Source organism: Lutra lutra, chromosome 12 (assembly GCF_902655055.1).
Source record: "Lutra lutra chromosome 12, mLutLut1.2, whole genome shotgun sequence".
NCBI classification, from domain to species: Eukaryota; Metazoa; Chordata; class Mammalia; order Carnivora; family Mustelidae; genus Lutra; species Lutra lutra.
Window position 1 is genome coordinate 28,882,382 of NC_062289.1, and position 27,391 is coordinate 28,909,772.

General features: G+C 44.4%; 1 protein-coding gene across 3 annotated transcripts in view; it reads right to left on the bottom strand.

The window, feature by feature from the left end:
* Positions 1-27,391, bottom strand: part of SETBP1 (SET binding protein 1) — a 363,123-nt gene that overhangs the window by 13,223 nt on the left and 322,509 nt on the right. For all 3 annotated transcript variants that reach the window (XM_047696858.1, XM_047696859.1, XM_047696860.1), the window contains one exon: positions 12,290-12,460. In XM_047696858.1, coding sequence (XP_047552814.1) covers positions 12,290-12,460 — 171 coding nt within the window. The remainder of the gene's footprint in view (positions 1-12,289; positions 12,461-27,391) is intronic.

A 27,391-nucleotide genomic window follows, 5' to 3' on the forward strand; every position in this document is an offset into this window, starting at 1 on the left:
AAAAACAGGGAAGTACTGAAAAATATAGATTGATACCCAAACCACTCCATAGGGGAAGTGGAGATTCAAGGGCCAAAATAAGTTTGCAGTTTACTGAGTGTCTTTAAGAAAAGCAGCTTGAACATTTAAGCCCACAGACTGATTAAATTTACGGGGCCTCTGAAAAAGGGAGAAACATACATATTATATACTACTTATATAAAAAAATGGGAGTGAGAGAGCGGGACAGAGAGATAGAGAGATAGAGACAGGAACAGAGAGCATGAATGGTCTTTTCATTGCTGAACATTTGGATCAGAATTACATGGTATATTGTGGGGGAGTGGTCATATGTTTTCTTGGCAAATATCTATACATTCAAGTTCCAAGCACTATGCCAGTAGTTTTTTTTTTTTTTTTTTTTTTGTTAAGTTTTTGCCATACCTACCCCCCCCCCCCCACCCAAATATAAGCTTGGACAGACTCAAGGCAGCAAATACTTCTTCCTCAGTTTAAGATTTGACAATTTAAGAGGAAAAAGCTCATTTATCATCTTTCCCTTTTAGAGACCATAAATTATTGGCTCATATACCATGTGGCTTGGATTCTAGGAAAAGTTAGTATAAACAAACCCGAGTTACAATGCGTGGAGTAAGAGAGTGAGTCATAAACAAAACATAGACATATGCTCTCATATAAATAAGGGCCTGGATCATCAGCTTCCCAAAGTCTGCTTCCCATTAATTACACAACAAAATGAACTTTCCATATGTAAAGCCCAAATCACTTAACTCTGGCAACACGCATGAGACAAAGACCAGGACTGTGGCTATTTAGGCGCGAACAAACCTGGATTTCAAAATAAGGACAGTCATCTCAGAATACCGGCAGGTATTAGAGGGCAAGAAAACTCCCTGGAGGCGTGTTTTTGAGCACTGAAACTACACCTAGCCGCCCAGGAACGCTGCATGAGGCTGGCCGGCATTCCCGCTGAATCGGAAGGTAATGTGAGGCTCACTCTCTTTTGTTCTGAGCTCTGTCATCTTTATGGGGCAAGCCCTGGGTCCAGGCCACACAGGGTGTTCAGACATCGCTGGGATCAATGAACAGTTGAAATTCCCTCCATTAGTACCTCCTCTCTGCCTTTCGAAACTGCTCATTGGTAGCAGAAATGCGTGTTTCCTCGTTATTGCATGAAGGCTGTCTGGTCTCCCTTGGTTATCAAGGACACATGGAACAATTGCTGGGGAAGAGGACAGAACAGGTGGAAACCCCGAGAGGGGGCAGGCGGCCGAGTTCCCCTCCTTGTGCTCCTTTCAAAAGCAAACCTCGTAAAAACAAACTAACAGAATGAGTTACAAAGGACATTTAAGTAACAGATGTCACATTTTAGGAGTCCGGCGTGGGGGTGGGGCGGGGAGAACAAGGACTTTCATTCTGTGCTGGGTTTCTGATCATTCATTTACTCGACATTTACTTGGGTAACATCTACTTTGTATCACACCATAGACCGTACGGGTGAGACTATACCAGGTAGCATTCCTGCTGTCTCATGGGACTAAGGGAGAAGGGAAGAAACAGTCATTTTTGAAGCACTCCCCCCACCCCCCACCCAGTGGGCTGCAGTATTTCACATTTCCTCATTTAATTGTGATCGCAACCGCATGAGGACATTACTACCTCTGTTGTACAGAGATGAGAACAGGGACCTTGGAGGTTCAATGGTTTCCCCAAGGGCGCCCATCTTAGAAATGATGGACTCAGGATTCAAGCAAGGGCTTCCCTATTTCAAAGCCAGTTTCGTACCATATGTCTTCAAGGAAGCCAAGACAATGGGCAGCTAGAGCAGAGTAAGAAAGCCTGGGTGTCCCTCTTGCTTTTCTACTACTGACTGCATCAGAGTGCCATATTTCTCCCAATTTTACAATCTCAAAGGCCTCCACCAAACTCCCGAGTTCCATAGTTAAATAACACAAGATGTCACTACAGGCTCCTCGTGCTACTTCTGCTACATGAGGCGTCCCTGGGCATTGTTTTAATCCTGCTACTCTGTCCAGTCCAAATGCCTTTGATGGCTCCCTATAGGGGGCCAGGCTGACCAGGATAATGAGTGAAGTTGGTCAGGACCCTGAAGGAAGATGGGGGGAAGATGGGGAATGAGAAACAAAGGAGCAGATGGCCCATTTAATGGGGGTGGATGTTATTCTGTTTCAGTCAATTGATGCTAGTTAGGAATGTGAGCCCAAAGTCACCGGGTAGTCTGAGTTTCAAAAAGCCAAAACTCTTGATGATTAGATAAGTCTTCTGATGTTGACGAATTAATTTTTTTTTTTAAAAGAATGTATAACCCCCTGTAGGCCAATCAAAGCACAATTGCAGAGAGCTACTGCCTTGTGGTGCCTGGTTTGCCATCACTGCCTTTCACAAGGGTCACTGGGCCACATTTTTGAACTGTAGGTACTCCATATTCTGATGCCAAACCTCTCTTCCAGCCTCATTGGCCATCGTCTCCACATACACTCCCATTTCAGAGATGCTGTCAGTCTGCCCCTTCTGCTTGTCTGATTATTGAATTCAATCCATCCCCAGAAAGCTCTCAGGTCTTCTCTTCCTGGGTCATTTTACCATGTCCCCCATGTTCCCTCGTACCATTTGGTTGGAAATTCATAACTTATCAGTTGCTCAATGATATCTCTGTTAGCATCTGAGATTGTTTTTCAACTTATTCACTTGTTAATATTATTTGGTCATCTCATGTTTTGGACTCAAGCCTTTCCAAATAGCATGAAAGTTCCCCTGGGCAGGGGCTGATCTTATCATTGAAGGTATCAGCGTGGCAGGTACTTAAAAATTATTCGACAATTTGTAACAAAGTCTTATAGAAGTTCCAGGAAGATGAACTCTATACCCTCACAGGTAGCGGGGAGCTTTGACTGTGCTCTGAGATAGGAGTGTTTGGAGCGGGAGTGAGGATAAAACTTCCAAAGATAGTTAATGGATGTTCTGATCTGAGTCATAACATGACTGAATTATGATTTAACATGATTAAATCATGACATGGCATGACTTCATTCTTGACACGAGAGGGGCCATGACACAGTGATATATTGTTTTGAATATGTGATTGGTGTTTTCATCTGCTATTTCTTTCTCACCACTGCCTGAAAGGCAGAAATTGCTTTTCCCATTTCAGTGATGGGGAAACTGAGATTCAGAAGTGTCAAGAAGACGCAGTGACTTACCTAAGGGGATGATTAAGTCCTACAGGGCTGTCCAATAACCCTGGTCCATGAATTCCAAATCCACTTTCCACTGTATATCCATGTGGCGGCCAGAAAGAGCCCAGATTTCCTAATTCCCCCACAGGTAAGATGTACTTCGGTTCATCTCTCCGGGCTCAATTTCCTCATCTCTGTCCCCCATGAAGGGGCTGGCAGAGGGCACTTCGAGGCTGGTCTAACCTGGTCTTATCTTTTGGACTCCAGATTGAGCAACAAGACAAGGAGATGCCCCAGGGGGATACAGTGGGATTATTCCAGTGGCTTCCAGAGGGACAGTGCTGTCTGTCTGTCTGTCATGTCTGTCTCATAATCCTTACTCTGCTTTCCCTCACTGCCTCCTTTCTCCCTACCCCTCTCTCTCTGACCCACCCTGCTGTAGACGGACTATAGCCTGCCTGGACCACTAAAGATCATTCTTAATGACAGTCATTACACAGTTCTTCCATGTTGCCCGAGGCCATTTCCACAGCAATGAGCGGGACAGACCTCGCCTCCTTTCTCAACAGCTGAGCACAGTACGCCAACTTCACTGGAACCAAGAAGTTTTTCAAAAACTCTCCATTAATTACAGGAAACCCAAAGCACGGTCCCCCCTTCTCATGAACACAGTCGCTTTCAGTGGCCACTAAATTATCCCGCCACCATTAAACCAACAATCTAATTAGACCTGCGGACACGGAAAGAGCCAGTGAATGAGGCAGGCACACTGCTTTCATCTCAAAACTGATCATAAAATATTTGTGCCCTTTCATTCCTGGCCACATAAAATCTCCCCCTCGAAGAGTTTCTTTTCACTCTCTCTGATTTATAAAGAGGAGCTTGAATATTTGATATAAAATGAGTATCTTAATAGAAATCGCTTCACGTATGGGAGGTTTCCTTGCCCGCATTTCGCCAAGCGTGGAGCCCTCATTACAATGATCGCACCTGACTCCCCCTGCGATCGGTGCCTCACAGCCAAACCTCCCACTGGGCTTCAATGGAGGTGGGAATGATACCATCACCGGGAAGAAGATAAAATGTATTATTATCATTACTCTATTTTTAAGAGGGTCTGACTGTGGCAAGAGGTGGCTGGGAGCATAATCTGTATGAAGCATTCGGAGAAGATAAATTGAGTTAAATTCCTCACAGACACAGCACTTTCAAACCGGTTATTACACTTTCTGTCTTTCCCAAAATCTCAACTCCAGAGGGGGGAAAAAAAAAGTTAAATCAAGTCCAGGCATGTTTATTGAGTATTTACTGGGCACCCAGCACCGTGCAAGGTTCTTGACACCCAAATATGATTACAGGTTGCTTCACAGCCTGGCTTAGTTTCATCCCATATAACACAAGGTTCTGGGAATTTATGAGAGACTCGATACTCCTCAAAGGGGACAAAACCGAAATAGGAAATATGATTGCTGCTCTTGGGAAACCAATGCTCTGGTTACAATGTGAGGCTCTTATATATAAAATAATTAAATTACAGCCTAGCTTCCCATGAGCGGCTCATCCCCCAAATACCACAGACGAGCTGAGTGAGGGGAGACACAGGCACAGACTCCCCCTTCTCTCCTCTGAAGAAACACAGACTCTTGTACAGCACAGACTGTGCCTTATAGGCTGACTCTTTAACTTGAAAATAATCTTCCCCTGAGAATATCCTGTTGGACTAGCCAGTGGCTGGTCTGTCATTACTGCACACAAGATCCAGGCGGCCCCAGAGGTCCCCTTCAGGTAGCTGTTCTTGCTGAGCGTTCTGTGGATGGTTTGCTGTTTCTGGTACTGAGATGGAAAATAAAGGCAAATCATTGCCTCTCAACTCTAATGAACTTAACGCTAAAGTATGTGTTTTCATGAACCAGATGCTTTTATGCAGCAAACAGCTGTCCCGTTCATTTTGTCTAATATTCATTGATTATCTATTGTTTGCCCACCTCAGTGCCAGGACCTGGGATTTTAAAATTGAATAAGATCTGACAATAGGGGAGGGGACAGTCCAGTGTGGGACAGAGGCATGAGCACAGATACCATATTCAGTGTAGAGATCAGTCATCAGAGGGCTTCAAATAGGGAGCCCTGGAGGATAGAGGATGTGGCACCCAACCTGGCCACAGGGTGGTTCTCCAAGTGGCTAGGAGGGAAGGCTTCTTAGAGTTGAAGGCACCCTGCTGAGTCTTTTTCTTTTCTTTTTTTTTTTTTTTTTAAGATTTTATTTATTTATTTCACAGAGAGAGATCACAAGTAGGCAGAGAGAGAGAGATAGAGGAGGAAGCAGGTTCTCCGCCGAGCAGAGAGCCCGACGCGGGACTCGATCCCAGGACCCTGAGACCATGACCTGAGCCGAAGGCAGAGGCTTAACCCACTGAGCCACCCAGGCGCCCCACCCTGCTGAGTCCTGAAGGATGATCATGAATTAGCCGTCTACGTGGCTTGAAGGGTGGGTGAGGGAGAGAGGAACATCCCGGCATGGAATACAGATGATGGCAATAGTGACAGCAAACACAGCAGCGGCTTCAACAGCATTCATTTGCTAACCTCTTGCTATGTGCCAGGCACTCTGCTAAGATTTTCACAAGGACTATCTCATTTATTCCTCACCATGATGCTCTACCTGAGGTAGTATGCTTCCCCCCATTTTACAGATGTGAGCCCTGAGGACCGAGATCTGCCAGCTGCGAAGTGCAGCACTGAGATCTCAGTGTAGACGAAGTAAGGCAAGAACAGGTGCATTCAAGTAGAGCAGGGGAGCCGGTGTGTGGGGTGAAGGGACATGGGGGGAACTTAGAAATGAGGCCAATGCAAGGATGCATGTCCCTTCAGATTCCTAGACTCATTGCTTTACAGGGCTGCCCCGCGATTAATTAGCTAGGGAAATGCAACTTTGCTGGATTTGCTACCCAGTACTGATTACGGGCCCAGACTGCCACGTAATACATCAACGTGAAGATTTTCGCTCCAAAAATATGCAAATGATTTCTGACTGGTAGAAAAGATAAGCCTGGAACTTATGGTTTTATTGCCCATTAGGACATTAACTGAGAAATCTCATTTGATGTTCTTTCCCCATTGCTTACATTCCTGTAATGTCCTGTCCCTCTAATTCTTCTTTGGATCAGTTTTCTCACCAAGTTGGTTTCCTTGTTAAAGAGTAGAATGAATACTTGACAAGAGTGTTTAGGTGATTTTTGTTTTTTGTGTTTTTTTTTTTTTTTGGCGATGGTTAGAATTTCTAGGGAGATATGGCTGGAGCAGAAGGCAGGGCTACATTCTGGCGTGTTTGGTGCTTCTCTGGGATGTTTATAGCTGTGGCCATGGGGACAGCTCGGCTGCTCTAGGATGTCCATATGAAATCAGAAAGGAGCTTATTTCCTCCTTTGGGGCAAAAATAAAAGAATTTTCGGAGGCTTTTCAGAAGGCCTTTGCTGTGCTGGGATCTTCAGGGAAACACAGAAGCTTCTAACCCTACTGGGTCTTTTCAGGGCCCAAAGCCAAGGGTGGGGGACTTTTCTATAAGTCCCACATTTGGGAGAACTCTCTAGGCAAAAGTCATTCTGTGCTGCTTCCACGTGGGTCCATATGCAGCACTTTTCAGACAACTTGAATAACTCGTTTTTAAAATAAAGCTTTAGGGGCGCCTGGGTGGTTCAGTCGGTTAGGCGTCTGCCTTCAGCTCAGGTCATGACCCAGAGTCCTAGGATCAAGCCCTGCATCAGGCTTCCTGCTCAGCAGACAGCCTGCTTCTCCCTCTGCCCTCACCCTGCTTGTGCTCTCTCTGCCTCCCTCCCTCTCTCTCGAATAAATAAATAAAATCTTTAAAAATAAAATAAAATAAAGCTTTATTTTCCCTAGGTCTTTTTTGAAAGTTTTCTACTGTATATTTTAAGTGATTAATCTGGCCTTGCAGGAATTTATTTTATAATCTTCAATGTGTATAGTCATAGCCCTTGGATGTTCCAAATCCCACTAACCTGTGCATTTATTTGCCCTATTTCGGACTTTTGGCTGAACACTGTTTTGGTTGGGAGTGTCGACAATGATTCCACACAGGCACAGAGCAAATATAATTTTATAATTCTTATTGCAAAAGAATTCATTGCTTTTTGCACCTGAATATAATTTCATTATTCTGGGCCCCTCTCCATGGATGGCAGTTGGTTAATCGAAAAATCAGGCATGCTAGAATTTGGGGGCCAGAAGACATTTTCATGATTATTTTACTCCAGCTACTAGAATACTGGATTTTCTTCTAATTCCATTAGAATTAAGAATGTATTCTTTTAATTTTGAAGGTAATTTTTCAAGCTTAAGGTTTTGCATCTTGATTACACATATATGTCAGTTTCCATGGCGCTGACAGTTTGGTTAATTATTAAATGATTTGCCAGACCAGTTTCTGCCTTCAGAAGCAACATGTCTAAGCATTTAATATACTTGTGAAATTTATTTATTTTTTTTTGTCTTTCATTTTGTACTTTGCTATCTTAATTATTATCATTTTTTAAAGTTCTTATTTAAATCCCAGTTAGTTAACATACAGTGTAACAGGAGTTTCAGGTGTACAATTGAACAATTCAACACTTCCTACAACACCTAGGGCTCATCACGGCAGGTGCCCTCCTTCATTCCCCCTCCCCTACTTTACCCATCCTTCCACCCAATATTTCCACTTACTCATAGGCTCTGGTAGTTTGAAACAAGGCCGATCATACAGTTTTAGAGAATAAAACACCTATACGAAACAGATAGAAACCACGAATGGTGTCCACCTGCCTCCCGCCGTTCTCTCCCCTGGGCCACACCTTGAGCTGCTGAGATTGGAGCAGTGACAGCAACCCTGATACAGGTCTTTTTTTACGCTTGGAGATTTAAGATGAAAGGATAGTGGGGGGGTGGTGTGTGTCTGTGTGTTCCAACTAGACTTTCAGGTGCAGGACTGTGGAGATTTTGTTTTCTTGGCGTTTTACTGAGTTCCTATAGTATTTTTCATCTATTTACTAATGTAGTCTCATCAGAAACACAAAGGTGGGGTGACGTTTCAGTAGTGAAATCACCAACTCTCTCCATGTTGCATGACCTCCATGTCATACATAGCTCAGTATGTAGGAGTGCAGAAAAACTAGGTGGACGTATTTCAGTATGGATTATCTGATATGGTTATTAAATCACGATTGGGACAGCACAAGAGAAGTTATTTCAAATTATGCATCACTCTGAACAAACTTTATTGAAGCCTTTACTGCATTAACCCTAATTACTCACAGTGATGATGCAGTGCTCCCTTGAATCCAACCCTGCACGGGGGCCAGGAACCATGGCTGATCAATAGCTATTGAGCAGTTTGATCACGAAGGCTGACCTGCTTGAGCTCCGGTGGCAGCCACGGCCATCCCTCCCTCCCAGCTGCTCACAAACTGACATGTTCTCCATCTGGCCTCCCTTTCCTGCCCCTCGTCTTCTGCCTCTTCCTCCAAATCAATAACCTTATAATCAGCATGCTTCCCAGACTCTGAGCAGCTAAAAAATTGCCTAAAACAAAAAACACACACACACACATATACACACACACACACCCCGTCCACCCCATCTACCCCATCCACCCCCCCAAAACACACTTGAGCTAGAAAAGACATGTTTTTAAACCTCTGACCCACATCCATTTCTCCCATGTTATCATGTTTATAAAATGAAGTGGGAATTTTTTTAAACAAATTTCACCTATTTGAAAACATACTGTTTAAAACCAGAAATAATAAAGTATTTTTTAAAAGAGTTTTTAAAATTTTAAAAAAGTAAATAATATTAAAAAATACTAAAAAACATACTGTTTAAAAAATACTGTTTAATTTTTTGGCAAGTATTTACCAACAGCCTACCACTTGTCTGTCAAATGTTTTCCATTTGATTGTTAACTTCCAAGATGCAGTGTGTTTTTCTCTGACGTCTGTCTCCATGTCTAGGGCTCTGTCTACAAGCGCACAGCTACTGTGCTGTCTCACCATGATTCATTTCTCTCAGTGATTACTTATTGAGCATCTACTACGTGTCAGGGGCCCTACTAGATACGTAAGTATTCATTACTTTAAAAAGAAAAGAATTTCTAATTAATTGAACTCCTTTAGTATATATTTTATATCTCAAGACATGATTTCTTAAATTAATTTTGCTTTCAAAGACACTAAGTTTTACTCGCTTTCCTTTCTTTGCCCTCTCTGCCCTTGTCTGGGTCTTCTAAACCACTCAGTAAAATTGATGACCTACTGGAAACAGGCCAGAAGGACTTCTAAATTACCTTGCTTATAGCAGAAGAGTAAAAAGGGACCCTAAAGAAAACAAAAATGAAGTGAATTGTCTCAGCAGAAATATACAGGACTAATGCACGAGCAAACAACTGAATTAAATCAGACCAAGATACCATTTATTAACTTTCTACTGTGTGCTTGCCTGTGGTTAATGTGGCAAATGATGACTTTCACTGACTATTCCCTAAAAGAAGTAGGAGTCCATAATTAGGGAGAAAGAAATCTGCCTTTGCTCATGTTGGGCCTAAGACAGAAGGGAGAATCCACTGGAAATCAGGCAGTAAATCAAGAAGTTTGGGTTCCAATCCAATTGCGTGACCTTGGGCAGCTCTCCGAATCCTGGGAGCAATCATGTGTGCATGGTGTATGAAACAGGGCGTTGGACACGAGCCCAGGCTGTGTGACCCTAACTCTCTCAGGTCTGTGGGAAGCCATTTATCTGTGGGGAGCGGAATCTCAGGAAGGTCTGGCCTCTAGCACCTGGGGAGTTCTCTGGCTTGCTTTCTCCCCAAAGTTCTGCTTATCAGGCTGAGACCCGGAAACAGACTAAATCTGTGAAATTCTCCTGAGGGTCTCATTTTTAGCACAGCCAAAAATCAACAGCCCATTCCTAAAACCTGAAACAGGAGAGCTTTGGCTCAGCTCTGATGACCAGAGAGGCAGGTTTAAAAGTTTAATACCCACCTGTTTCTATGCCTGTTTGGCGTATTTGTAAACAACTGAACGCAGAGAGAGGAGGTAAGCCCGTGGACGCATGGGGTCCCAAGAACCCATTCTCTCACTCTGAATGGAAAGAGCCGAGGGGAAGAAAATGGGGGAACCCCTGTCTTTTGCCCCTGGGAGATATCTGGGCTTGGCAAGTGAAGGCAGAAATATACATGCTAATTTCTAAATCCATAAAGGGAGATCTCCAGAGCTTAACCAACAAGGTTGCATAAGGAATTATCGGGGTAGATAGTGCTGACTGCAAACCCGATCCTTCCCTTCAGACAAGTGATCGCTTTACACAGTTCCTGGCTTGGCACCAGCTCCCACATCCAGGACTATGTCCACATCGCTCCCTCTGCCTGCACCCTCTCCCGCAAAGATGTTCCCATTCGTCAAGTCTCGGAATAGCTTCTTCCTCACCCACCTATGACTTTTCCGCCGACCTCTTCCCATTCTCACTGCAGGCATGATTTACCTGGCATTTCCACCAAGAACCTTCACTTCCCACCTAGTGTGAGAATGATGGGGAAATTCACGATCCCATCTGAGAGACCATCCCATTCCTCCTGAGCAAGAGTTCCCAAATGGCTGAGGAGAACAGCATTTCCAAGAGATGTTAAGAGCTACTGCCAGAAAGGGTTCTGTGATCAGCTAAGATTGTAAAATTCTGTGTCTGTCCTTCCTGGAGCGCCAAGTGCACCACACTGTCAATGAAAGGCTCTGGAAAGCCCTATGGAAAGGAAGCTACATAAAGCAGCATTCCCTATACACACTTCACTATGAAAGTATCTTTTATCACAAGACACCTACTAATATTTTGCAGAACTCAACTTGGGAAATGTCACTCTGAATATTTCCTTCTATTATTTCAATAGGGCACATTCTCTAATTACCGGCAATTTCCATGAAGGAAGTAGGAATGAAGGTAAGTTGAGTTCTTTGCTCAAAGCAACCTGCTCACTGAGAAGATGAGTTTAGAGAGAGCATCAATGAGTCTCTTCCTGGGCTTCTAATCATAAGAGGCATTTCTAAATACTACAATATTTATGCTGAACATTGTAATGCTGAAGAGTTAGCAGTACATTAATTCTGCAGTATGTTCTCATTCTTTATGCCATGAAGATGGCAAGAACCTAACTCATGGATTCCACCTCTGAGGGATGTACAATTTCACTGTGAGGGGGGCAGAAGTGAAGAGAACACAGCTCTGTAGTCTCTGAGGAGGTAGCAAACACATGGTAGAGACACCGGGTGCTGTGTGCATTCGGGGGAGGCTGCGCTTTCAAGGTCTGTGGGATGTAGATGGGAGTTGAGGAAGGCTGTCCTCAAAGAATGGTGTTAAGCCAAATTGAAGGCTGCCTTCTTGGCAAGAGGGACAAACGTGGCAAAGTGGGGGTTGGTGCAGGCACTGGTGGAAGATTACGTGGGGAGCAGAGGAAGGCAGAGCATCTGGATGTCTGAATAAGGAGTTTCTATTTTATCAGCTGCCAGTGAGGAGTCTGGTGGGTATTGAGGAGCTCATGACATTGTGCGGTAGAATAAGCCAAGGCCTCAGAGAAACTCTGATGACTGTCTCCCACCCCCAGTGAGCAAGGGAACTCATCAAACGCCATGGCCGAGAGCATGGGTACTGGACCTATGCTGGCATCCTGACTGTCCACAGGTTTCTGAGGCCAGTTTCTTGACTCCTGGCTTCCTCTTCTGAACTCAGGGCATAGGTATTTACCTCACAGACTTCTTTTATGAGTCCTGTGAACTAACACAGATAAGGTCCTTGATGCAGAGATTAATAATTACTAAGGCTTGCTAAAAAGCCGTTAATACTGTTATTCAGTTGCTACTCACGGGCCTTTGCCCCCAGGTCCTGAGTGGATCTCGTCCTTTCCTCCCTCTTGAAAACCCAGTGCGGAACCATGCTCGGCGTCTGTGGGAGGTTGGCTAAGCAGAGAACCTATATTCCACAGCACGTTCCCTGTGGGCCTTCTCGCGCCCACCTTCTTGGGGCTGAACCCAAAGCCTCGGGGCAGTGTTCACCTGCATCAGACGTGGCCGCAGAGGCAGCGAGGAGCGATAACACTGGGCTCGGGGGGATTGCCACACTGTCAACCGCCGCTGGCTTCTTCCTGGTCATCATGGTGGACGCGGAGCCCTCGTTCTTACTGTGCGGTGCCGTTTGGTCCACTTTTAGGTGGGGACTTGGCATCCCTACAAAAGAATAATCCCGAAGCCTGCAGTTACTTGAAAGGAATAGGAAAACAGACAACAGAAAACCTGAAAGTGAGCTGAGAACATCATTAATTCACCTCCTTCTGATCACAACAAGAATGAAATGGTAGAATATTTAAAGAAAAAAAAAATTAGCAGCATGACGGGTTTTGGTTTTGTGGCTGAGATCCATGGAGACAACATTCCGGTCTGGCTGCGTGGAAGCAGGGGCATGGCCCAGGGAGGCAGGAGAGACCAGCCGCTACCCTTTGTCTTCTACGGAGCAAGAAGCCCATCTTCACAGAGGCTGCGCTCTGCGCAGCATGAAGGGGAGAAGGGAACCCCACCCCAGCTTCTTACTGGGGACACGAGACTAAAGGAGAAGGAAAAATCGGGTGACACATAAGGGCGGGCTTGGGTGTTCTTCATCCATCCACATGCTAGGTGCCTGGAGAGCGCTAAGGATTTCGGGATTAGTGTGGGAACGGAGGGAAGGCTTCCCAGAGCTTATGCTGAAGCAGCAAGGAAGAGGAAAATGCATTCTCAGTGCCGAGAAGAGCACACACTAAGTTCTGGGTGGGGGATGAAGATGATCCAGTCTGCTGGAGCAGAAGACGCATGGTGGGGGCTGGTGTATCCCTGTGGCCATGGCTGTGGCCGAGTGAAAGTAGACTTGGGGGCTTTTCAGCCTCTGGTCCTAATAAGCATCAAAGGTTATATCTTTGTGATGCTGAAAAGCACCTCTTGCATAGTGCCTCTGGAAGGGCCTGGGAATTTACTATGTAACCAATTACAGAGCTATTCTGGAAACTTGCTTCCTCCATTCGAATCCAGACTCTCTTTATTTTTTAGCTGCGAGATCCTAAGCCAGTTACCCTCCCCAAGCTTTGAGATTCCTTAGCTGTACACATGGGGTGGAACAGTATAAGCTCACAGGGGTGGTTGGGAGGACTCTGGAGGTAATTAACGTAAAGTGCTTAGAGCAGTGCCTAGCACACAGTCCACGACAAGTGTTTCCTGTTACTATTACTCTTACTAGCTTATTATTCCTGCAGTCTGCTACTTCCTCAGGGCAACAGAAAGCATCTGGGCAAAGGCTCTGTTCTCTATCCTGACCTGAGCAAGGATTTCTGGACCCCGTCTGCATCCCCAGCTGCAGGAATGCGGCTCTCCAACTCGTCCAAGCCTAAGTCCAGAGGCTGGGGGGTGTCCGAATCGGTGTTAGATGGCCATCCATGCAGAATTTCTTCATTTCTAGGCCCCCTGCCACTGACAGCAACAAATGGGGCTCTATCCCAATCACTCTCAACCCTTGTTTTTCCAGCCCAGCCACCGTGGGTGATTCAGTCCTCTGCCCGAGTTAACGTTATGTTGTCACCATGGTGAAAGCAGCTCAGGGAAGCCAGTGACAGCCCCGTGAAGTGTGTAGCGCAGAAGATACCAGTTTCTTAATTTTACCAATGAGGAAACCACAGTTCTGAGAGGTTCAGAGATAACTAACTAAACTCACACAGCCCTAATGTCAGGGCTAGGAGTTTGCAAGTAGCCAGATGCTAAATCCAGGAGCCAGGGGCCAGGCTGGCTCAGCTGGTTGTCCTCTAACACCTGTCCACTGCCCTGGTCTGCCCACAGCATCATTTATATCGAGGGCACACAGGCCCTAGCCCCACACCTGGACAAAGCACCTGTAAGCATCTAAGGAAGGAAGTCATGTTGACGATTTCATTGACTTACTACTACCTTCCTCCTACGCTCCATCCCACCCTCTGAAACTCCCCTTCTCGTTCTGTGAATAACAATGTAAATGCCCTTCTTTAGGTTTTATGTTTCAAAGCATTTTGACAGTAGAGGTAGACAGACATCAAATTCTGTGACAGAAAGATTGCAAGGCATGACCCTCAGGATGCCAGGAAGGGCAGCAAACGTGGACAGGATGCCCATTTGTGAAATACGCAGGGGTGTCAGGGACGGGCTGGGCACACACATAATACATGTAACATACATACAGAGCCACCCGCGAAGAGATCTATCCCAACAGTTAACGGTGGTTATTCTCAGGAAGGAGAGCACGCAGGAAAGTTCGTAAGAAAGAGGGAGTTTTTACCTTTATTCCCTAGCCTTCTTTAGTTAATAGTTTTAAAGCCACAAACGTATTAAACTTTGTTTCTTTTGAGAAAATAAATAGACAGGCTTTGGAGTAGAGTGCTTTGCTTAAACAACCACTGCTGACTCCAAACTGGGGACAGCAGCCCTGGGTCTGAGGGAAGTCCCCCAGCTCAGTCCTAGTTGCCACCACGGTCACACTCCCATTAGATGGAGGCAGCTGTGCCTTCCACCGCACACCTCTGGAAGTCCAAGCCATTCCAGAGTTCTGCTGGATGATGGCTCCTCTGGAAAAAACCCCTGGTATGGCATCTTTGTACCTGTGGACACAGGTTGGGTAGGCCATTCTTTGTGTAAATGAAGGCAGGCTCGGGGGACCAGGCCGCAAACAGGATTAGCAGGAGCATATTTAACCCTCACTTGGGAACAAACCGATTTCAAGTCATTTTTGTCGTACCCATTCTCATGCAAATGTTCACGATCCAAATTAGTCTCAGTCCACATCATTTCATTCAAGTTCATTCGATCATACCTCTATTGGGCATACTTTGCTACTCAAGTGTTTATGTTAAAAGCAATAAAATGACACTTAAAAACTCTATAATTCAAATCGTCACTATTTAAGCGGTCTTGAAAACCCTCGATAATTTAGGATTTTCTAGATTATGGTACTGTTTGTTCGTTGCCATCCAATGAATTTGAAAAGCAATTAGGAAAAAAGAAAAAAAAAGGAGCCCTGACGTTTTCTCAGACATTTTTGGGTTTTGAAAGGATTATGGAAACAATCCCAGAAATAGCATACATGAGCAAGTATATTAGATAAGCTTTCAACAAAGACTAATCTAACAGCATTTGGAATCCCCAAAGTCTGCCCGAGGGGCGAGGGCTCAGGCTGCTGGGATGGGTGACCCCTCCAGGGAGCGAACACTGGGCAGGCTGGCCACCGGGAGTCTTCATCTCCCTTCATTCCAGGGGGCAGCTGATGCTCCCCGGAGAGGGGCCCAAATGACCGGGCAGGCGTGAAACAGCTCAGAACCAAGTTATCGGGGATGTGGGATGACGGCAGAGGGCTGGGACATTTGGAACCTTTCTTCTCAGCATGGGTCCGGCTTCCCTCTCCCCGCGGGAGGGAGTGGCGTGAAGCTGGACGTCCACCAGAAAGAACCCCGGATATCGTGTTGTGCTGACTTGGACCATTGAGATGTGTTACCTCAACTAACGCCAGGACCTGAATAAAGGTGAGCACAGCTTTGATGTGGGAAGGGGTCACTTCTCAACCTCCGACAGCAGACCGTGTGGAGAACACACATGGTGCCTGCGTTCAGAATGTCCGTGAACTCCAGCTCAGGACCGACTGTACTGATGCTGGCGTATGTGGAGGCCAGGACATTTTTAAAGGAGGAAATAACAATGCTAATAACTACTTGGATCCAACATCTGTTCATGATTAAAAGACAGAGCCAAGAGGAAATATTGTTTAAAAGTTAAACCTATAGGAAAACATTCTGCTAATAACCTGTTGACCTCTATTGATAGATTTTTTAAAAAGTCTTTGAAACTGTGCTGTAGTGTATCGAGGGACAGTCACTCATTTTCAAAGGTAATTTCTCATAGACCACTTATCCCCTCAAACCTCTACCTGCACACTGTGTTTGCATTAGGGACTTGATTTATGGATTCCCACTCCTCCAATGCAGAAGCTGACTTACTGTTGCCTTGGTTACTTGGAGCTTAGTTCAAGGTTAAAGTACTCCGAAGTCAGAATCAGTGGCGGGCGCTGCATCCAGCGGCCACGTTATTGACTGCCCCAGGATGCGAAAAGGTCAGAGACCAAAGCACTGTTTACTGCCTTAAGGGTGAGTCAATAGCTTCAATATTTTGATTCTGTTTCTTCCAAAGTAGTAGCTGCTGTTCAATTACCTCTTCCCCGGGTTGTTCAAGGTCACAGGGGTCATGGAGGAAAAGCAGGGTCTGTAGGGCTGACTTTCCCAGGATCCCTTTAATGAGCTCTGTGACCTTGGATAATAAAAACCAGCCTCACCTTAGAGTAATTTGTATGTTGCTCTAGGTTTACAAAGTTACTTTATCTCATTTTCTTTATGGGGCAAACAAACAAACATCTTTGTAGGATGAGTACTGCATATTCACTCCCCTTTTCTAGATCAGAAAAAAGGAGGTTTAGAGAGGTCGTGAACTTATGTAAAATCACACAGCTGGTAAGATGTGGTAAGAACTAGATCCTGACTCCTTGATGGGTCCTCACGTCCCAATTTCTTTAAAATAGAGGGGCAAATGGAATCATCACCTAGAGATCATATGTAGTTCATTCTGGAACATCCATTGCAGAGAGCAGTGGATCTAGAAAATGCTATGTGATTAATATAGGCTTGTGGAACACCTTAATTAATTTTTTAATTATACGATTTGCAAATGCACTTGTTTCCTGGTGACAAAGCTTAGATTGGAATAGTGAGAGAGCCCGACACCACCAGAATGGTGGTTGGGTTTCTCAGTCACCTCCTGGCTCCCTTCATGCTTCAGAAAGCAGGGCTTGGCATGCGCTGGGAGGTATATTATATTGAACAGTCAGTGGCTTTTAATCTTGCAAAGAACTTTGACATGCATTATGCTACTTGCTCCATGAAGCATCTCTGTGGATGACAAAAGGCAGATGGTGAAATCCCAAGTACACAGATAAGTAAACTGAGCCACAGAGGACCAGATGATTTGCCCAAACTCACACATCACGTGTGCAGAAGACGTAGTGTGGAAATCCATGCCTCTTGACTCAGTTTGATGTTCTTTTCTTTCCCTTTTGGGTAAGCCAGTCAATGATGTATTTTGCAGAAGATAAAACTCTTGAAAACTTGAAAATAATTCCCATTCTCATAACTGCTTATTGGATTGATCCACTGCTCTTTTTTCTTGTTCGCAAATGAACTTCACTCATGGCACACAGGGGGATATATGTTATGAAAGACAGAAAATCAAGCACTAGATAATACCTTTAGAATTTGGGAAAAAATATTTTTCTGTGCTGAAGTCAATAAAAACGTTATTTTTGTTGCATCATCATCTTCATTAATTCAACAAGTATTTATTGAATATTTACTGGTACCGGGGACATAGCACTGGTCAAAACCACTGAAGTCCCTGTTTTCTAAGAATTGCATTCTAATAACCTTGGCATAGCACAAAGGCAGCTGTTACTTTTCATAAGGAAACAGAAAGATCTTAAGGTGTTTTTTAACCATCCAAAGGCAGCGCCTCTGCTACTCACTCATAGAGTATCTGAGGGATAGAGCTCCAAGGACCCAGATCACAGCAAAGGGAGGGCACCACTGTGAACATGAGAAAAATACATGGTTTCCTGTGTGCACCTGCATCTCCATCACTCGGGTTCTGGAAGGAGGAGCCCAGGCTGGATATCCGCCCCGTCCCCCCAACTCCCCTCGAGCCCAGTGCCGTGGACAGTAAACAGCCTGTTCAATCATGGTGACTAGCTCTCAACATGTGTTTTGTGTCAGATGAGTTTTACTTCATCCTAGGACCTTGTGAGGTCAAATTCTGGCAAGGTTACTCTTGAACAGAACACTGTTCAGTGAGCCTAGAGTTAATCATTTTAAAAATCATAATTATTTGAGTGCCTACTAGCACTACTCGGAAGTTGTGAGCCCTGTATTTGCACAGAAAGTTTAGAAGTGGAGAGTACATAGGACAGAAAGACTAAGGAAATGGAAAACCAAACAAGACAGGAAGCCAAATGAGTCCCTCAGGAATTAGGAGGAAAATGAGATCTCCGTGGGATCCGAGGTGGTGGTCTGTGCTCATCCATTTATTCATTCAACATTCATTAAGGACCTGTGCGTGCCAGGCACCATTAAGCACAGGGACCATGAATAGTCATCCACTCAGGAAGACAGACACAAGTATAGAAACCCCAGTCTTGACAGGCAGAATTCAGTCACTGGAAGTGGAGGGAGGCTCTCTACAAGGACTGGGAAACGACAAGAGTAAAAGCAGGAATAACAAGCCTTCTTTGTGCAACTGAGACAAGAGTGGCTGGGATGAGTCATAAAAACCACATACTGGGAGATATAGTTGGAAAGGCAGTTGGGAAAAATGAAACCCACTGCTCATTGTTGGGTAGAGTTCGAACCTCTCTCCTATATGTCTTACCATCTTGGCCAGACTTCTGGCTTCTTATGTCATTATTGGTTGATTTCTCTGACATTCTTGGAGGCAACTGCCACACTGCCTAGAGGTCAGGAACCATGTCTTACTTTGTTTTGATTCACCAGCACTTAGCTTGACAGATACTTGATACTCAACAGTGTTGGATGGATGAATGGACAAAGAAAAAGCACATCTATTCTAGACCCAAACCTTCTGGGGGGAAGCCGCCCCAACTATTTTAGTCCATACACAGCCCTCTTTACTAAATCCCCTGTTTCCATGTAGTGGAGAGCAGAGGCAGAGAACATGTTGTTGAAGGAAGACTATGTGCTTCACTAGCTCTGTGACTTGGGGCAACATTTATCAACTCTCTGTATCTCAGTGTTCTCGTCTGTCAAATTAATCTGTTGTGAGGATTAATTGAGTTTATACATGATGGTAGACAGAAAATAAAACCCCAGCTCCCCAAAGAAGTCCATATCCTCATCTCCCAGAACCTGTGGATGTTTTAGGCAACACAGCAAAGGAGAACTGAAGATAGAATCAGTGTGGCCAATCAGCCCACCTTACATATAGAGAGTATCCTTGATTACCAGGTGATCAAAATGGAATCGAAGGATCCTTTAACATGGAAGAAGGAAGCAGAAGAGAAGAGTTCCAGAAAGAGATATGGTGTTGGAAGCAGGGGCAGCGTGATGCTATGTTAGTGGCCTTGAAGGTGGAGGAGGAGGGTTCTTTTTTTTTTTTTTTTAAGTTTTATTTATTTATTTATTTAACAGACAGAGATCACAAGTAGTCAGAGAGGCAGGCAGAGAGAGGAGGAAGCAGGCTCCCTGCTGAGCAGAGAGTCTGATGTGGGGCTCGATCCCAGGACCATGGGATCATGACCTGAGCCAAAGGCAGAGGCTTTAACCCACTGAGCTACCCAGGCGCCCCGAGGAGGAGGGTTCTAAGGGAAGGAATGCACATGGGTTCTGGCAGTTGGAAAAAGCAAGGAAATAGATTCTACCCCACAGTTTCCAGAAAGGAATGCAGCCCTACTAAGACTTTGACTTTAGCCCAGTGAAATCCGTTTTGGACTTCTGACTTCCAATAGTGTGGAGTTATGTATTTGTGCCATTTAAGCCACTAACTGTGGAAATTTGTTACAGTAGTGATAGAAAACTAACACACGTATAAAAGAAGTTACCACAGTGCCTAGCTATAATGAGCACTCACCTGTGTTACCTATTACTATTTCTTAGCACTGTATCATCCTAGTACTAGTCTTCTCATTATAAACTTATATCAGGGGCACCTGGAAGGCTCAGTGGGTTAAAGCCTCTGCCTTCGGTTCGGGTCATGATCTCAGGGTCCTGGGACAGAGCCCCGCATCAGGCTCCGTGCTCAGCAGGGAGCCTGCTTCCCCTCTCTCTCTCTGCCTGCCTCTCTGCCTACTTGTGATCTCTGTCAAATAAATAAATAAAATCTTAAAAAAAAAAACCCAAAAACCTTATATCATATGTTCAAGTTGTTTGTGTCCCCTATAAGATTTAAAGTCTTTAGGAATTTATTTTCCTCGATCTTCCCAGCATATGGCTGACACAAAGGAACTAGTCAATGGATACTTAGAGTCAATAAGTTGTATCAGAGACAAATAATTTGTTGATATGAGTGCTAGACAAAAGTTCTGAGACACTGAATTATTGTAGGATCTCCCCCACCCTTACTGAATGAACTTGATCAAGACTGGGAATCTCACTGAGCTTCATTTTCCTACTGGTTAGAATCTTTTCCAGCTCTACTATTCGGATTCTGCGCTTTCTAGATTCAGAGAAACCACTAAAAAGTCTGATTAGTTCTTCCTTCTCTTAATTTAGGAGTGCAGAAATGGGCTGAGAGGATAATATTTTGTCCGTTGGAACCTCACAGAGATTTATAACTTCTAAGAATCTTTGTGTAGTAAATTCTAATCATGCATAAGTTAGTCTCTCTTGATCCTGTGGTGAAAAATTCATGTCAGATGAAAGGTGTTCTCTAGAAATACCCAATGACATCATCCAGAATGGAAATATATTGGATTTCAAAATTGCAAAGAGAGATATACTGAATAAGAGGTTTTTAGTCTTGAATCTCAGACACCAGAACCTTTTCTTAGGGGGAAAAAAGTACATATATATACATACATATGCACGGAGAACACATTTTGTGGCAGCTTAAAGTTCATAGATACTTCTAAGCTCAGGTTAGAACCCTTACCTGCTTAAGTTGATTCCTACACGCACACACATGCACACACAGATTCATGTGTATGCACCACAGGACAAAAGGCAGAGAGACAGAACCAAACAGAATTTGATGTAACTGCTCTCATGCTTTAAAAAAAAAACGTGGACGGGGTGCCTGGGTGGCTCAGTTGGTTAAGCCTCTGCCTTCCACTCAGGTCATGATTCCAGGGTTCTGGGATCGAGCCCCGCATCGGGCTCCCTGCTTAGCAGAGAGGCTGCTTCTCTGTCTCCCTCTGCCTGCTGCTTACTTGCGCTCTCTATCTCTCTGTCAAATAAATAAATAAAATCTTAAAAAAAAATGTAGAGACAATAGAGTGGTGGCTGTTCTCTGAAAAATATAACAAAGGCACTTTCGAGGTGTATTCACTAGGGAAGAAACAATGCATACACGTAATTAAAACCAATTTGATACTACAATGCACCAAGTATGCTCTTGTTACGTCCTTGGAGATCAGGTAGCTTAGGAATTTGCTGCTCTCATGTACATAAGGATGCCTGTCACAGGCTTCATCAACAGATAAACACAAAGAAGCTTCAGGAAAGTAAAATCAAGAAGGTTTAGAGTTAGTCTGGTCCTTCCTGGTCTACTCATCCCAGACAAGGGATGAGATCTGGCTCTGTGAAGCCTGTCACGGTGAGGATGGCAGAGCCACGACTCTGACGCCTGGCCTTGTTTTTGGCCTCTCACAGGCGGGCTTGTCAGTGCTGAGCTACAAGGGTTTCAGCCTAAGAATTCACAGAAGCCCCCTTCTTGCTGTCCCGGTGCACGCGTGGTATTCTACACTCACAGGGCAGCTTGCAAACAGACCAAGCCGAAAACTGGAGATTTGATCCAAGCTACAAGGCCATTGACTCTGGGAGTGCCTTCCCTAGATTCTCCCTAATACATAAAGGGCTTACTAGTCAAGGCTGGCTAATCTAAGCATCTTTTGTTGTGTCTTCCTTTTTACCGTTCCAGCGTGGAGTCCCAGAACACATCTGCATGGTAATACAGATCTCGATGCTAACTGGGTCACCTTATTTGCATTTTGATTACTGCTTATTTAGAAACCACATTGAGAAAAGAGCTTGATATCAGGAGCTTAAGTGCATGTGTGTCTATAAATATATGTATAAATAGATAAATGCATATTTACCGGTTTGTGAAAGATCAGTCCGTTTTGTACTCATTCCTCACGGACCTATCTGTAGGAGTCCGGCTGTGTATGGATGTTAGGATTATAATGTGGTTACAGAATCAGATTACGCTTCTCAGTGCAATGTCACCCCCAATACGGACATACTGTGTCAGCTAGAGACGTCCGTGGAGCATATATCCCCCCTGTTCGGTAGTTACCGCTTTATGTTCCGCAAAAGTGTATTGTTTTCAAACCTCTCCTGCGCCTCTTCCTCCAACCACCTACTTTGTTCCACTATTTAAACCCATCCTATAGAATGCAAATGCATGGTGAACGTGTGCAGGCACACACACAGGGACACAGAATGTGTGCTGGAAAAGCTCTCTTCTTTGCAATAGAAGAAAAAAAATCACAGAAACTCAGACCCATCATTAGATAGATCTCCTAATCTTTATCTCTAGTAGTTCAGTCAGACGAGCTAATACCATGATGATGGCTTTGAAATCTCTTAGGAATTGGATGAGGAGAAGTGATAGTGATGAACTCCCAGCTAATAAACACAGAGTGCTTATTTCGGCAGAATGATCAATTTCTAGATGTCCTGAGGCTTGTCTGATACAGTTGATTTACTCATCCTCACTTACCTCACTAATAAAGCCAAAGTCCGCCATCAGATGACAGAGGTGCAGAGGATTTCTTAAAGGGGCAGAAGAGAGAGCGAGGGTAGCATTCATCACATCCCTCTCAACATCCTTCCCTCCCACTGTCCTCGAAACTTCAGCTGCTTCCTCACTGATACTCTGCACTCAATAGACTTTGGGCTAGTACAGTAATCCAGACAATTAATTTGTTACCTTGTTAGTGGAAATTTAATGCAATGATCTAAAAGGACTTTTACATATTGTGATAAACTTTAGTGCCTCCAGGCGGCTCCCCTCGCATTGGGCTCATTTCACATCTCATCCATTATGTAAATGAGATTTGGAAATAGTTGAGTTTCACTAATGTAGCTCAACTCTGATGGATCGGAGAGAGTCAGTCCTACTGAAACTAATGAGGTTAAATGCACCTCAACATTTCTTTCTACTTGGTTGATTATGCAAGCCTCTGTTCAAGAAAAGGGATGCAGTGCACTTTTCCCAACCATCCTCTAAGGAAATGTCACTGTTGCCAGACCCCAAAGTGGCCTGTGGGCCGCTGGTTTGGTTAATGTCTGGCTTGGATAATGCCTGTGTTGGTTCCAACCAGCGTGTGGCACATACACAGAGCTAATGGACAACATGCCATGCCATGCGGCAAGACAGAGAATATGATTTAAGATAAAAGGAAAGGGGGTATTTTAATAGTTAGTGCATTCTATAGGATGGGTTTAAATAGTGGAATGAAGTAGGTGGTTTGAGGAAGAGGCCCAGGAGAGGTTTGAAAACAATATGCTTTTGCCGAACATAAAGCGGTAACTACCGAACAGCGGGGAGAGCTCAGGAGGTCTCTTGGTCATCCAGAGAAGAGTGGAGGGAAATTTACAGAAGTGTACAGTGGGGATGAAAAGTCCTTGGTGGGGCGTGAAATCAGAGAAAGTCACTGGGGAGATTTGGAAATGGCAAAGAGACGACAGCATTTGATTCAAACATTCACAGGGAGTCAATCCAGTTCCTGAGGATCTAGTCTTTAGACAGAGATAAAGAATAAGGACTTCTGTATTCCGGATTTCATTTGGAAGGCCAATAAATGGGATTCTAAAGACTAAAGACTGTAGGATGCTATTAAAAATAAATAAATAAATAAATAAATAAATAAATAAATAAAGGAACAAGCATTTCAGGAGAAGCAGCCTCACATTGTCCAGGATCAAGGAACCAGGAAGGTAAGGTTTGATTTTCAGACTCAAAAATATCTGTGGATGGGACACCTGGGTGGCTCAGTCGGTTAAGCACCTGCCTTTGGCTCAGGTCATGATCTCAGGGTCCTGGGATCCAGTACCATATTGGGCTCCCTGCTCAGTGGGGGAGCTTGCTTCTCCCTCTGAATGCCACTCCCCCTGCTTTGCGTATTCAATCTCTCTCTCTCTCTTTATGACAAATAAATAAAAGTTTTAAAAAAATCTGGAAAATTTTCATCTTTATTTAAAAAGGTTGGGGAGGGGTGCCTGGGTGGCTCAGTGGGTTAAGGCCTCTGCCTTCAGCTCAGGTCATGATCCCAGGTCCTGGGATCGAGCCCCGCATCGGGCTCTCTCCTCAGCAGGAGCCTGCTTCCTCTCCTCTCTCTCTCTGCCTGCCTCTCTGCCTTCTTGTGATCTCTGTCTGTTAAACAAATAAATAAAATTAAAAAAAAAAATAAAAAGGTTGGGGAGATGTTGGATGAGGAGAGTAAAATAAAAATACGGAGTGAAAACATTCTGTATAAGAGATGGAGAAGAAAAGTGAGTTGGGGGAAATCGGAGGGGGAGATGAACCATGAGAGACTATGGACTCTGAGAAACAAACTGAGGGTTTTGGAAGGGGGCGGTGGGGGGTTGGGTGAGCCTGGTAGTGGGTATTAAGGAGGGCACGTATTGCATGGAGCACCGGGTGTAGTGCATAAACAATGAATTCTGGAACACTGGAAAGAAATTAAATAAAAAAAAAAGAAGAAGAAGGAATCAGAATCCAAATGTAATAGCCAGTAATTGTGGAATATACTCCTTTCAAGGAAAGGAGTTTTAAGTTGGTGAATAAGGCTGTGACCTTGGAGTCAGAACGCCTTTGGTTTGAATCCCAGCTCTCTTGCTTAACCAGGTATTTGACCTCGTTCAAGTTATTGAACCTCTCAAACCTTCAATTTTCTTATAAAAAAAATGTTTAATAAACCACCTACCTCAGAGGGCTATCATGGGGATTAAATGAGCTAATACCTCTAAGATGCTTTAGCACGGTGGCTGGTGCTGAGACTGTGCTCAGAACAGGCCAGCCAGGAACAGGAACAGGAAGCGTGGGCCATCGACAAGGTGATGGGGATGGAGGCCACCAGAGGACTGAATGAAGGACTGGCAGTTTGGAGGAGAGGTTGCTGGCCAAGTCATCGCTCCATTTCCACCATCCCAACTAATTCTCAGAGCTCAGCTTCGAGAACTTCTTGACTCTTAAATATTCAACCTGATGACACATTCTCTTGTTGGTAGCTGACAACAAGGAAGCAGTTTTGTTCTTATGTTAATTAGTTCAGCATAAGTTTCACTGCCTACCATGAACACAGCAACTCCAGGTCCTTTGGGGGACCCTTAAAGTATAAGAAACAGTCCAGTCTTGGGGCAGTCAAATATTTAGTTAAAAAAAAAAAACCAAGTTGCAGGAACAGGAAATTTAAATAAAAATAACAATCTCCCCTGAGCTGGAAAGAACACCTACATTACCTTCCCTCACACCTGGTGCCACACTAGCATATATTCTAGAACAGTACTTTAAGATGGAATTTATTACCTATATAGCTCATATACAAATATAAATAATTGATCTGGTTGACTAAAGATAAGAATTTATAGTAATAAAAAAGAATTAAAAAAAAAAGACACCATAGTAAAAGTAACAAGGTAACCAGTATGATCATTTTCATGGAAAAACAGCATTTCAGAATGGTTCAAAGAGTGAGCTGTGAGCCCACTTTCCGTGTGTCCAAATCATAGTTCTACAAGCTACTGGTGGTCTGAACCTGGGCGGCTTATTTAACCTCTCCGCTCTTCAGTTTTCTCAGCAATAATGGAATTAATCAGAGTAGCTGTCCCTCCAGTTCACTCTGAGGAGACAAAGATAAGTCTTCATCCTCAAAGAGTTGGAGGCAAACATGTTAATATTAATTTTTCGTACTCTCTGATAAGAACAATGGGATCAGGTATAGGAGCCATGACAAAGCAGGGAAACGAGTGACTTCCCTGCTGGGTCAGGAAGGATTTCACTGGGAGGTAACATTTGATTTGGGTCTTTAACAGTGTGGAAGTATGGGCTGAAAGGGCATGAAAGGAATCCCAGGAAGGGCGAGCAGCAGGTGCAAAGGCTCCAAGCATAAAATAGAAGGGCGTGTTTGGGGACAGGCAAGAGCTCTCAGCAGGGATGTAGCAGGGCTTCTAGTGTGGACAGGTGAAGTGGAACAGAAGAGAGGGACCTGCGTCAGGCTGGGGATGGTGCCGGAAGTCTGGATTTCACTTGAGGGTTGTGGGGAGTCAGAAAGGATTTCCACATAGACACATTCTCTACCACGGCTTGCCTTAGAGGGAAAGAGGCTGCTCCGGGGGTGTTTCTGAGCAGAGGTGTGTTCTAAAACAGAAGGTGTTTGAAAGTCAAGGATGGAAATGGAACCTTTGATATGGAATGGTTAGCCACTGTGCCTGACTGTGTACCATTCCCATGTGCCCTCCCTCTGTTTTGTTTTCCCTTCCTCGACCTTGATCAGGAAAAGCCATGTTTAAATCCGATTTTTGTAACTCAAATATCGTTTTGTTCATCTGGACAGCTGCAGGTGAGGGCTTTCAGGAAGTTATGTTTCCCAGAAGGTAAGCCCCACCTAAGGTACGTGTCCTGCAAGTGTGGATTTTTAGACACCCACCCCAAGGTTTCATTTTTTCTTCCCATCTTCACGGGCTGGGTATTTGATGTGCTTTTTGAAGGACTTTATTCCCAAAGCAAAATCTCCTACTGAGGCTCAGATCTCAGATCATTAAAGAAGCTTTGAACACAGGAGAGAAAATAAGAGGTTAGGGGAGAGAAGAGCCAGTAAGAGCAGTGAGCGGGAGTGGCCATTCCATCAGCACTGGAGGACCGGCAAGCTGCCGGCTTCACCAGGACTGCAGTGAGGCCCAGGCAGTGGCACGGGGCCACGCCGAGCCACCCAGGTCAGTTCCTGAAGAAGAAGATACCTTACAGGTTTTAACCACGGCATGTTAACAACTTGCTAAAAAATAGTCAAGATAGTTATTACTTGGTACAGAGGCCCCTCCCCAATTCTTTTACTAAATTCAAATTTCATGGCTTGTTTAATTTGTAAGCTGAAGTCAGTCTAGCAAGTTATAAATACCACTGGATTGATATGTGCGGGGAATATTCATGTGTTTATTCATTTACCCGTTTGTTCATTCAAAAAAAAAATCTACTGAGCCTCTACAATGAAGAAGGAATTTGGCAGACCTTGGTAAAGACACCCGTGCCATGCAACATAAAGATGGGCAAGAATTGGTATGATAATTGAGAAAAGGCAGTGCTGATTATCCCCCTAACTAAAGGCAAGCTGCACAAGGTGAA